This window comes from Papaver somniferum, chromosome 1, assembly GCF_003573695.1.
Source record: "Papaver somniferum cultivar HN1 chromosome 1, ASM357369v1, whole genome shotgun sequence".
Lineage (NCBI taxonomy): Eukaryota > Viridiplantae > Streptophyta > Magnoliopsida > Ranunculales > Papaveraceae > Papaver > Papaver somniferum.
This window is the reverse complement of record NC_039358.1, coordinates 118,619,196-118,632,497: the sequence shown is the minus strand read 5'-3', so window position 1 is coordinate 118,632,497 and position 13,302 is coordinate 118,619,196. Positions and strand designations below refer to the sequence as shown.

The 13,302-nt window shown below is 36.5% G+C and overlaps 1 protein-coding gene across 1 annotated transcript; it reads left to right on the top strand.

Moving 5' to 3' along the window:
- The first annotated feature begins 8,075 nt into the window (after nt 1-8,075).
- On the top strand, nt 8,076-8,975 carry LOC113349794. Its single transcript, XM_026593836.1, has one exon. The coding sequence runs from the start codon at nt 8,076-8,078 to the stop codon at nt 8,973-8,975; it is 900 nt and encodes a 299-aa protein (XP_026449621.1).
- The last annotated feature ends 4,327 nt before the right edge of the window (nt 8,976-13,302 follow it).

Below are 13,302 nucleotides of genomic sequence, written 5' to 3'. Positions count from 1 at the left end.
ATTTGTTTCTGGAACTACTTACGGTTGGTGATTGAATCTAGTTACCAATCGTACCTCACTAGTTACCAACCGTAACTTACTCTGAAACCTTGCCAATCATATCACATTTAGTCAAAATACCAAAATACAAAATATAAAATGTATTTCACCAAGACTTGTAAACATTTAAGCATCCTCTTCATCATCGGTCATAACTATGAATTGCTTCGGCATAGACAACATTATGGCATTCCATAATTCAATCATTTTCTCAAATCGATTGCACCAAGTCTTGGGGAGTTCACCGTCACAACCAAATTCCCTCCACAATGGACGTAATGGGCTTCCTTCATACAATCGGAGGCCGATGTAATGATTTCCTTCCACATGCCCCATGACAACAGTTTTTGTTGTTGACAAATCTTCGAGAAACGGGTTTCTTGTTGGTGCAAATGTATGGCTCATGATCTTGGAGATTAAATGAATGACGCAATTGAATGCGTTGGAGAGTAGTTGGCCACATATAGGCATGCGCATCCAATATTCGCTTGTCAAACATATATTTCCGGTTAACCGCCTTTCCATTTTTGCGAAGCTCTCATTTAACACCTCATCAGTTTAGTCTCTTTCAACTCTCATCATCGGCTTATAGAAGTCGCGGTAACCACGTAGTTCCATTAAGCATTTTTGCCTTACCTAAGTAACTTGGTCACAACCACATCCTATCGCGTCTTCAAAGGTCCAAGTTGCTCCACGAAGACGTGGTAACCACAATTCCCATCACCATGAACATCCTCCGTGGCCTTGATATGATCACGAATAAAGTCGGGTAAAAAACGAAGGTAATATTCATAGCGAATGTGATAGTTCCGTCTATATCGGCCATTATCATCTCTAGGTGGTGGTTTAGGCACTCCTTTTATATATATCGTCTCCTTCTCATTCTCACCACTTGACCGATTTTTTTCAACCATCAGACTCTTTCCATTGTTCCTTGCTAATTGTTTAACATCAACTTTACCAACAAGTCTTTTTATTGAACTATCTTGGGAGGAATCCTCGGGACCGACATAGGAACCTTTACCTTTAACTCCATCATTTGTTTTCCCACTTTATTTACAACCATTTCCTTTAACAACCACTTCCTTTGAAACCTCGGGACCGACATAGGAACCTTTACCTTTAACTCCATCATTTTTTTTTCCACTTTGTTGTTGTTTAGAGCAAAATACCGGACTTTTCCTTTAACATCAATTTTGCTTGTTGCACTTTCTTGAGTAGGAATCTCGATACATTTTTGTTGTACATTTCGACGGCTTGGTTCTCCTTTATCCGCTTGACCTCTTTTTCGTTTCTTTCTACCTTGAACATCATCTTCTTCCATCTCATCCTCCGCTTCATATTCCTTTCTCAACCATTCATAACCCGAAGGATCTCTTTTCTTTGATTCTTCCGCCAATTCCCTTGCTTTTTTATTTCCTACGTACCTCTTTTTTTTGGTAGGAGGCCTCCCCTTACTCTTCCCCTTTGGTGGTTCCTTGATATCATACCTAAGTTGTGGATATACGAAATCTCTAAAGTTACTCAACCGTATTTGCCTTTGTCCTTGGCTTAGTGTAGCATACTTCTCGGCTAGAGCTTGACCAATCTCGGTATCGGCAAACGTTCCTCCAAATTGTTGATCAAAAATTGTTTCACGTAATGATAATTGTTTCCAAAAGGGATCAACATCTTGAATCGGGATCACTTTGTCTTGGTATGTGGCTATAACATGCCGACATGGGAGTCCCAAACTTGTCATGTTTGGACAAACACACTCTTCTTCATAATCCCCCAATTCATAATGTTGTACTTCATACATTATCTTATCAATAGCGCGGTGCGAAACTTGATATGTAATTCCCCTTAGACACTTATTGTCTAACCATTTGGTGTGTTGTTTATTTTCGGCTTTTTTCAAAAGACTCCGTAACTCTATCGTGATCACGGCGGAAATACGAATCCATGGCTTCGAATAGCGTAACTAACCCACCATTACAACTGTGAAGTTTCTTCTTCAACCGGTTGTGAGATGACTCCGCCGTACTTGTAGCTTGGTTGTCATAGTGCCTATATTGGTTAGTGAACGCCGATACGAACTTCTCTTTGTGCGGATCCAACCAATTATCCAACAAATACTTCACAACACTTGGATAACCTATTTTCCAATGAGCCACTAATATATGAGCTCTATCCTCATATTCATCCACGGTGATAGAATAGGTCAAGGCTCTCCACTCCGTTTTGAAACTTTCCCATTTTAGTTCCGCCAACTTGTCATCCTTCTTAAATTTCTCTTTGGCATCCTTTTGTTGATGTAACGGTAGTTTCTTTATTCTATCCATTTCGCTTTTTTTGGTTGGACGTACAAGGTGCATGCACTTAGTTTCAATACTTTTCCACAAGTGGAACGTGCAAAGAAGTTTATGAGCTTTCGGGAAAACCCTCCTTATTGCATTCAACAAAGCTTGTTCCTTGTCGGTAATAATCACCTTTGGAGTATATCCCTCTACGTAGAATAGCTTCACTTGGTTTAATGCCCATACATAGCTCTCTTCGAGCTCATCTTTAAAGAAGCAAAAACCAACACTAAAAGGAGCATTGGTAGAAGTTTTCCCGACAAAGTTCAACAACGACATCTCAAACTTGTTGGTTTTGCATGTGCAATCCATTAGAAGGATTTGATGAGAGCACTGTGACAACTTCACAAACTCAGGATTAGCCAACAAAAGATGTCTTATTCGTCCTTTCTCATCATCATCGTGCAAAACCGAGTAATTATTCGCCTCCCTCAAATGCCTTAATTGTTGCATTTCGTTCCTTTGTTCCCATTTCTTAGCCTTCAATTTTGTTCTTGCGTTGTAGATGTTAGCCAAAGTAGAAGCATTTTGTGGGTTTCTTTCCTTTAAGTGAGCGAGGATATCAACGGGCTTCATACGAATTTGTGTCAGTGACTCTACGATCTTCTCTTCTTCTTCGGTAAGGCGTCCAGCATACGAATGTGATAGAAAACTCTCCGGTATAGGGTGGTTATGACTACCGCATACAACTTTCTCCAAAAACCACCTTTTTCCGCGTTCCTTTTAAATTGAAGCTTGAAGGGGCATCGGGTCTTCTTATTGAATGTAGTTTGCTTCCTCTTTGCCTTTGTTACTTGCACGGTACCCTTTTTTGCATGACTTCTATGTTTTCCACTACACTGGCAAACCATTTGAAAGGCACTTTCACTAGTGGTACCATTACAAACTATGATACACATAATCAACTTGCCTCGTTCTCTAGCCCAATGCTTTGCATCATTCCTCCCATGTCTCCTCGGTTAAATAGTGAGAGCTATAATCTTGGGTGAGAAGTTGATTTGCTAAAGGTTGTTCATCCATTAGGGGAGGTACACTCACGATCTGGACAACAATACACCCACACTAGTCTAAACAAGAACAAAACGAAAATATATATAAAGTTACGGTTGGACACGACAAAGAAATACAAACCGTAACAGAGATACGGTTCGTAATTACAATCACTTACAAACCGTAACACAACTACGATTGGTAGTGGTCCTCCCGTAACAAACCGTAAATAGGGTGAAATGAAAATGAAAACATATATATCATTATACGATCGGTAAAAAACACAGATCACAAACCGTAACACAATTACGGCTGGTATCTATTTACATATTACCAACCGTAAGAAGTGCAGTAAATACTGCCATGCACATGATGAGTTACGGTTGGTAACTACTGAAGAACATAACCAACCGTACTGAAATTACGGTTCGACTCGAAAATTTTATACTAACCGTAACTGGTATTACGATTGAGTTTTTCCCCAAATTGAACCAGTTACGGTTGGTTTTACGAACCGTAACATGCAATTACGGTTGATAACTAGCTAATTACCCCGTAAGTTCTTCTGAAATTTTTTAAAATTTGATTTTTTTTACGTACTTTAGAGAATTTTAAGCAACAAAAAGCTAACGAGAACTAGTTTAAAAGTATACCTGGTCATTTTCAGTTGTTGGTTCTTCACTTTGTTGGCTAATTTCTTCAACTGGTTGAGATGGACCTTCACTATGGGTTAAAACATCTCTACCATCTAAGAAATACTCCATATCAGGATCTCCATCAAGGGGTATGTAGTATTTGTTTTCTCTATCGTATAGAGATTCACCAATCTCAAATTTGCCACTAGAATCACTCATTTTGGTTGAGGGAATCAAAATCTAGCGTTTCACAAATATCACATAAGTTTTCTTTTTCTTCTCCTCTAAATTTTTTTTTATAACTCTAAAAATCTGATTTTAGAGTTATTATAAGTGAAAATTAATTAACAACACTAATCTTGATTATCATCACTAATTTTGATTATTAATAATAAGGGTTAATTGGTCATTTTCATATATTTTTTTTGATAAGGGGCACTTGAATTACCACCTAATGACCCTTTTTGTCTTATTAGGGTTACCGCCACTCCAATGGAACACCCGTCCCATTACCAGTATTGTTTGAAAAACTTCTCTAAAATTGAGTATATGTTTCTCACTAACCCCGTGCTTTAGAACATGGGAAGATCTTTGGGCAAAGAACATACTAAGGATCACAATATAACTAAGTTCAAAATCTCGAAAAAAATTGTAGATCACAGTACAAGTTATAGACCACGAGGCCCATTCAAGGTCGCTATGTACCTAAGACAACTCAGATTTTGGACAATGTAAGATTAGACATTTTTATCGTAGTTCTATATAACTGAGAACAATCGTTGTATATTATTAGTATATTGTTCTCGTTCGGGAATTCGGGAAATGCACGAACTTATTATTCTCTTGGACATTATTTCAAGTTGCATGTTAACTAGTTCAACTATTGAATGATGGTTTAGGGTTATTATTTTCACAAAATTGATTAAAATGACCAAAATCAACAATTCCTTGATGAAAAAGACTTGTACATTTTGATATTGTTTAAATGAACAAAAATTAAAAAGATATTGTTCAAATGGACAAAAATATAAAAATAGTCAGGATGTAACCAGTTTCATCCTACCCATTTTTTCAAATATTTTTTCTTATTTTTAATTTATATCAGGATGCATCCAGTTTCATCCTTGTTATTTTTTAAGTTTAAGCCGCGATGAATCTAGTTTCATCCTTGCTAATTTTTTTTGTGTCCATTTCACCCATACTAATTTTTACTCGTCCATTTGAACCATGTTTTAAAAAATTTTGAACAAATGACCCATTTTCCGTATTATTTTGTTCCAAAAGACTTGAAGGTTTATATATTTTCTCATAAAACTATCAAGGACACCCTTATATTTTGCCTTGGAATTATAAATTATTTCTTGTCAATCATCAAGTAATCGGATGGTTGGTATGCTCCCTCCCACTGCGGAGGTAGGGGTTCGAACCCGTAATTGCCGGACATAATCCTTACGGAGTTAAGGATGTAGTCCAATACCACTGTTCCAAACCATAAAAAAAAAATATTTTTAGATGCACTGATAATAATTAATGTTTGAAGACTTTTCTCAAGGACGTAGATGGAGAATTTTTCAAATATCTCAATTTCTTAATCTGCGTGAAAATTCCAATACCATCATCTAAAATGGAACAGTAGGAATATAATCTTTCCTTGCAAAGACACAGTACATTGAGTTGAATTCTCTTTCCTTGCTATAAACATAATTATTTTGTCGCTAAAACAAGGTATAGCTATGAATTAGCTATGAAAATCCATAGTCATTAGTCATAGTCTTCTTTTGTTTTGTAAATACACCCACGTCTAATTTGAAGTTCTTAGAATTTTGTTTCTCGGGATTTTAGTGCAAAAGAGGTACAAAATTTAGAGTTCACCGATTCTAAAAATATAACTAGTTGAGACATAGATTTAAGGTGTTCTCAATGGATGAGAAACACAAAGAAAACTTGTACATTTATATCTCAAAGATTACAATCAATATTCCTTTGAATACAAGGAATATAAAGATACATGATCTACAAAAACTTAGTTACAAAATATTTCCTATAAAAAATACAAGATATAACTAAGGAAACTAGAAACATACGTGACTTAACTAGTCACGTTTGTTATATGTCCAATACTCTCCCACGATCTAAGCGGGTTGTCAATGACTTTGACCTTAGAGTCGTAACCGACAGAAATGATCCTTCGCAGTAGACTTCGTAAAGATATTCGCAACTTGATCCTTAGATGAAACAAAACGAGCATCAAGTTGGCCACTTTGAACTCTCTCAAGAACAAAATCATAGTCAATTTCTATGTGTTTTATGCGACCATGAAACACCAGATTCATTCTGAGATAGGTAGCTCCCAAATTTTCACACCAAAGAGTGGGAGGGAATCGAACAAAAGCCTTGAGTTCTCGAAGAAGAGATTCAATCCACATTAACTCAGCAGTTGCAATAGCCAAACCATGATACTCAGATTCAGTACTTGAGCGAGAGACTGCACGTTGCTTACGAGAACTCCAAGAAATAAGATTAAAACCAAGATAAACACAATATCCACTCGTAGAACGACGATCAAGATGATCACCCGCCCATTCAACATCAGTATATGCCGAGAAACTTAGCTGCAAATTTTGCTCAGGGTGAAAAGAAAGCCAAAGGTAGATGTATGGTGCAAATAGCGAAGTATACGTTTAACAAGAACCAAATGTGCTTTTGTAGGTTTATGCATAAATTGAAATTCCTTATTAATTGCAAAGGCAATGTCCGGTCTTATCATAGAGAGATACTGGAGACCCCCAACTAAACTCATGTACATAGTAACGTCAGACAACAAGGGACTATTCACTGGATGTAACTCAATGGATATGCTAAAAGGAGCGGTGACTAGTTTTGACCCTTGCATGGTGGCACGAATAAGAAGATCTTCAATGTAACGGCGTTGTGAAAGAAACAATCCACCAGAGACTTGCGTAACCTCTATGCCAAAAAAATATGAAAGAGAGCCAAGATCCTTGAGAGCAAACTCATTATGAAAAATATGCATAAGAGATTGCAGACACGCCATAAAAGATCCCGTTGAATTATGTCATCAACATAAACCAAAAGAAACAATACCCTCAGCTGATCGACGAATGAACAAAGAAGTATCAGAAACCGAAATAACTAGACCAAGAATCTGAAGAAAAGAGCTGAGACAAGTATACCATGCACGAGAAGCCTGTTTGAGACAAGTTTCATTCTTCCCATATCGTAAATTCATCACCAACCAAATGACCTCGCCATGCATCTCTGCAAGAAATTAGTATCTGGTGAAACTTTTGTTAGTTTTGAGCACATATTAATGCAAGCCTGCTGCAGCCTGACATGGTTTCAATTTGGGCGCTCTACGGGTCCTGATAGAGCAAGCAGAGAGGTGCTACAAAATTCACTTCATATACATGTATACATAGAAATGTGTATACTACTTCACGTTTTTTAAGCTGGCCAGCCTTTGCTTCCTCAACCTAGACATAACTACATAATATGTGGCTTATTTATGAAATGGCGACTATTAAACCCAAAAATATATGGATAATAGATTTTGTGTGCTTAACGTATACGTACAACATATCCCACTAAGTACTAATTATTGATCGTACTTATTATTGTTGCTTGACGACAATGCCAGTAGTATATGCATACACGTACAATGAATTTGATCACCACCGCCTTTCACTTGAACCTAATTAAGATTTCACTTAACTACTTCGCTAGATATTATTCATATATCTCTTTCGTTCTTGTTTACGTTTTGAATTTCCCGACTAAATACATTGGATTTCTAATCTCATACCCCGCAAAAGTTAGATGAAAAGTGTCAATCATTTCCACTTCTAGATTGCATAACCCACATTCTTGGATTTCTTTGTCTTCTTCTCATTAACTAACTCTATCTTATTGTTAGATTATTGCTCATAAAGAACCTTAACTTGATGAAGTATAAATTAAGAACTCCCCAAGTAGACATCTTCAGTTTATTCATTGCATTCATATTCATTAGAAAATTTTCACATTCTCTGAATCTTTTCAATCTTCGTTAGCTATGGCAAAATATCATTACCACATTAGATCGACAAGTTTGCCATCGACATTTCATCATCCTCTTACAGCCAGAGTTGAAGAACAATTGCACAAAATCAGAGTAGAGCTGAACGAAAACAAAAGCCTTGATCATTATTCGACGGAGATGTTAAGAGATGGATTGTTTGGTCTTAAAGATTTATACGAAAGTGTCGAGGATTTGCTTAAGTTACCACATACGCAACAAATCCTGGTGAAGCAGTGTCATGATAAATTGGTCGACGAGGTGTTGGATGATTCTCTTCGACTGTTGGACGTGAGTTGTACTACAAAGGACGTCTTATCTCGAATCAAAGAAGCTGCGCAAGAAACTAGATCAGCTCTTCGTAGAAGAAGATCGTCACCTGAAGGAGAAATAGACTTGACAGGAAAAAAGTTGGTAGAATATTACATGTCGTCCAGAAAGAAGGCTAACAAGGAGGTTCGAAAGTGTCTCGGAGAATTGAAGAGAACGGCCGGAAAGAAACATGGTTTCTCATCTTCGTCATCCTCATCTCTCTTGTTAGAGAAGCAACAACAAGATTATGTTGCCGTAGTGAATGTGCTAAAACAAGTAGGGGACGTCACGGTTACCTTATACGAGTCTCTGTTGTCTAGGTACAAATGTGCTGTACCAAAGACTAGTTGTAGTGGCTGGTCATTGGTTTCCAAATTGATGATCAAGCAGAACAGTCGCTTAACAACAGCAAAGGATCAGGACGTACAGCAAATTATCAAGGGAGGGGATGGCGTCGCACAAAAGCCTTTAGAAACGCTGGAAACAAGTATCCAAAGCTTGGAGGAGGGACTAGAGTTGGTTTTTAGACAGTTGATCAAAACAAGAGTCTCCCTTCTTAACATCCTCTCAACAACCACTAACTAACAATTGCTCGCATAATCTCCTCTAGCTTGATCCATCCATTTGTATAACCTGGGTTTTTTTAGGGGAAAAGACAAATGGAAAGAGAGAATTGCCTATTTATGCTGATACACAATATATGTACATGCATATGTATTTGTGGAGTTACTTACCCTCAACCTAATAATACTATCATTCTTTTTTTTCTTTTCATTTTACTTTCTGTCTAATTGTCTTAATTTCATTCAAAAAGACTGTCGTGATTAACTTTGGTAATTTCATTCAAAAAGGCTGGGTGAAAAAGACATGTAAAATTTGATACTGTTCAAATGGACGAAAATTAAAAAATAGCCAGGATGTAAACAGTTTCATCATACCCATTTTCAAATGATTTTTCTTATTTTTAATTTACATCAGGATGCGTCCAGTTTCATCCTCGTTCTTTTCAAGTTTAAGCCAGGATGATTCCAGTTTAATTCTTGATATTTTTTTTGATGTCCATTTCATCCAAACTAATTTTTACTCGTCCATTAAAACCATGTTTTAAAACTATTTGGACAAATGACCCATTTTCCATTATCACAAAAGGACGTCAAGACGTTTTTCCTGACCCAAAAACATGGTTAACTGATCGTTTGGAACTCTGTGCAAGTCGTGTGACTCAATGGTGTGTAACAAAACTTACGCTCAAAAGCGTCAAAGATGGCCTTTCTTAGGCCATGGTTCTTCCGAGCAATACAACCCATATACCCATTCTTTTTACACCTGCAGTGGCGCAAGATATAGTGGCTGGACCTAGGCTTCATTTGTGTCCAACTAATGCTTGGGTTCTTCTTCTTGTATTCCAATTAATACGGATTCGGTGTTGTAGTTCAACAACATAGGCCTGATTTCATTACAGCTCCACCACATGTACTGATGCACATTCTTAAAAGGGAAAATTAGGCTCAGGCTCCATCCATGGGTAACCCAATGAGATCATTAATTAAAAGAAGTTCAAATCTAGATCCCGAAATATTAGAATGATTTTTTAGGAATTATGGTTTTTTTTAGGGGACCATGGTTTTATTAGGCCACCTTCCCTATAATGATAAGGGGTGTCCTAAAACGTTGAAATGACTAACCTACCCTTAACCTAATTTAATTTAAAACCAACCTAATAACCACCTATATATATATAACCACCACCTCCTCCCACCACCACCGCCCACCACCGCCCACCACCACCACCACCTCCGATTATCACCACCACCGACCACCGATTACCACCACCACCACCTCCAATTATCACCACCACCAACCACCGATTACCACCACCACCTCCTCCCACCACCACCACCACCGCCTATTTAAGAAATGTAACAACATCAATGCAATCACAATTAAGTTCTGTTGCATGATAATTTTATCGAGTATAAAAGACGCCAGCCGTAGCCTGATTCTGCCATGGGACCACTCCAGAGGTATTTTCCAACAAACCCTTCACTTTAATTTGATTTTGATTGCTTCAATCGAATAGAAATCATCAAAATACGGTTTTAGTAGGAGTTACAGAGCCATGTTCGGTTAGGCCGATTTTCCAAAAAACCCTAGTTTACTAACCGAACTTCTTGAAAATGAAGAACACGAAGAACAGTTCGGTTCTATTGGATTTAAAACAAAGTCACCGAACTCTCTGTTCGGTTGTTTCGCAAAAAAATTTAAAACTACAAAGTAACCGAACTCCACCCTTAGAACCGAAAAAAAAAACAAATCCAGTCTAACTGAACTGTGTTGTTGTGGCCACTATGTTGAGTTCCAAAATAACCGAACTTAGCCAATAGAGTTCGGTTTTTTCGCAAAAAATTTTAAAACTATAAAGTAACCGAACTTAGCCAATAGACGCTGGAACTTCACATTTTTTTTGTTTGTTAAGTTTGGTAACTTCACAATTTTATCGCAGAAACCGAACTCAAAGTTCGGTTAGTTAGCTGTTAGGTTCAAGTTTGCGAAAGAACCGAACTTTGTAAACTTATATACTCTTATATTACGTAAAGTTCGGTTAGATCAAAAGTGCATGCAGTTTGCGAACCAACCGAACTTTGTACACCAAAGTTCGGTTAGTTGAGAACCAACCGAACATAACGCTGTAACTCCTAGAAATTCTATTATTAGAGAGTTCGGTAACCTGCGTGTTTGGAACAAGTAACCGAACTACACTTTCAGATGAGTTCGGTTACTTGTTCATCTCACGGGGAAACCGAACTACAGCTTCAGATGAGTTCGATTACTTGTTCTTCATATAAAGTAACCGAACTACAGCTTCAGATGAGTTCGGTTACTTGTTCTTCATATAAAGTAACCTAACTGTTCAAAATCCAGTTCAAATCCGGATCATTTTGAAGATTAACAAATATTCTAGGAGAGGATGGAGACGAAGAATCAGATGAGTTTTCATCATTTGAATACTCAAACTTAGTGAATTGGAAAAAAAATCTATTTTCCATGTTTTTCTCCTTCATCTTCTCTAACTCTACTCTCTCAATAATTCTACTCAACTAATAATAAACCCATCTTTTAATTTGATCTCACTAATTATTTTTAACTAAATCATTCACTAATCATCACCCAAAATTAATCAGGAGGGTAATTTAGGTATTAATATAAATATCTAGATAAAGGGTGACCTAGATTTACTTCTAATGTCTTTACCCAAAATAAAACCATGGTCCCCAAAAAAAAACCATGGTCCCCAAAAAATCGTTCAAATATTAAAAGACCTTGATACCCTTATGCATATTGTCAAGCCCATAATTAAATAAAATTTAAATCTAGGCCCAAAATTATTAAATCTAGGCCCGAAATTATTAAATTACAGTGCGAATGTGTAAACAGAAGTTACACATGCATATGGCAAGTGAAAGCAGAAGTTACACATCCTTATAACATGTGTAATGCAAAGTTACACTTGTATATATATGCAAAAAATAGACATCAAAAAGAAAACATAAAAAAATACATGTATTACTTTAAGATTCATTTACAACAATTTTTTAGCACGTGTAACTAGAATCTACACACACAGTTGTCTAGCGTAATCGAGAGTTAATATGCGTCTATCTATTGTAATTGAGAGTTATACATGCGTCTGACTTGTGTATTCAGCGTCAACTCCAATTCCAGCGAGACCAATACCACAAATAAGCAATTAGCTTTTATGAAGTTGTCGTAAGCCTAAAATATAACAACAAGAAATCAGTTTTTATAAGATTAAATGAACAACAATGTATATTCAATTTCACATACATCTAAGTAGTGAAACTAGCAGTTACACATTCATATGGGAATTCAACACCAGAATCATTAAAGGCAAGAACATAAGCATGATTACCAAGTGTATAATGTTCAAACCACTGATTTTTGCAGTAAAGCTAAATAGTATCAACCTCTACAAGTTTTTGTAATGTCCGACGTAAAACGTACTTACTAGTGTAACTTTTGGTTACACATGCATCTTACTAGTGTAACTTTCGGTTATACATGCATCTGAATTGTGTAACTTTCAGTTACATATGTATCAGACTAGAGTAACTAAGGGTAGATGCATATTCCATTTGTCATAAACTTGCAACAATACTAGATGACAACTTCAGAAACTAGAAGTTACACATCTAACTAACTAGTAATTCAATTAAAACGTGTATCTATAAGTTACACATCTAATTAGCATGTGTAACTAGTAGCTACACATCCATTTAGCTTGTGTATCTAGAAGTTACACATCTAATTAGCATGTGTAACTAATAGTTACACATCCATAAAAGGTCAATTAACTTACACCAACCGATTTTATGAGTGGCTTGTCTTCAAGATCTCTTAAACAACATTTGTTTCTTCGATTGCATTAAAACTGAATTTCACCTGAGGAATTAATGAGTGCAATATCAACATCACATAAGACATTGTTGGATATTTAGTTTTAATCTTTAAAACTCTCAGATGATTATAACGTACTAGTAACTCACCATCAATTATATTATACCGAATGAGAGTCTGAAGGAAGACACATACAAGTCTTACAAGTCGGTTGTCCTGCAAAGTAATAAGACAAAAAGGTACCATAATATTAGATTAAAATGAAGTATCTGCAAATAAGAGCCATGAGGCTCCACAATATCATGTTAAATTAAAAACAGAAAAAACCTGAGCGTTGATTTTCACGCCCTGGGATGGTTTGAGTTCTGTGTGATGCAGATAAGATCCCTAAGCCAATAAATCATGCATTAGTATGGAAAAACATTGACATGTTGAAGATTATACAATATGAATACAGTTGTAAGATAATTAGGACTATCTAGTTGTAACGTAAAAC

Bases quoted from the DNA above. Each gene is read 5' to 3' on its own strand.
- LOC113349794 (XM_026593836.1), top strand. From the start codon at position 8,076: ATGGCAAAATATCATTACCACATTAGATCGACAAGTTTGCCATCGACA.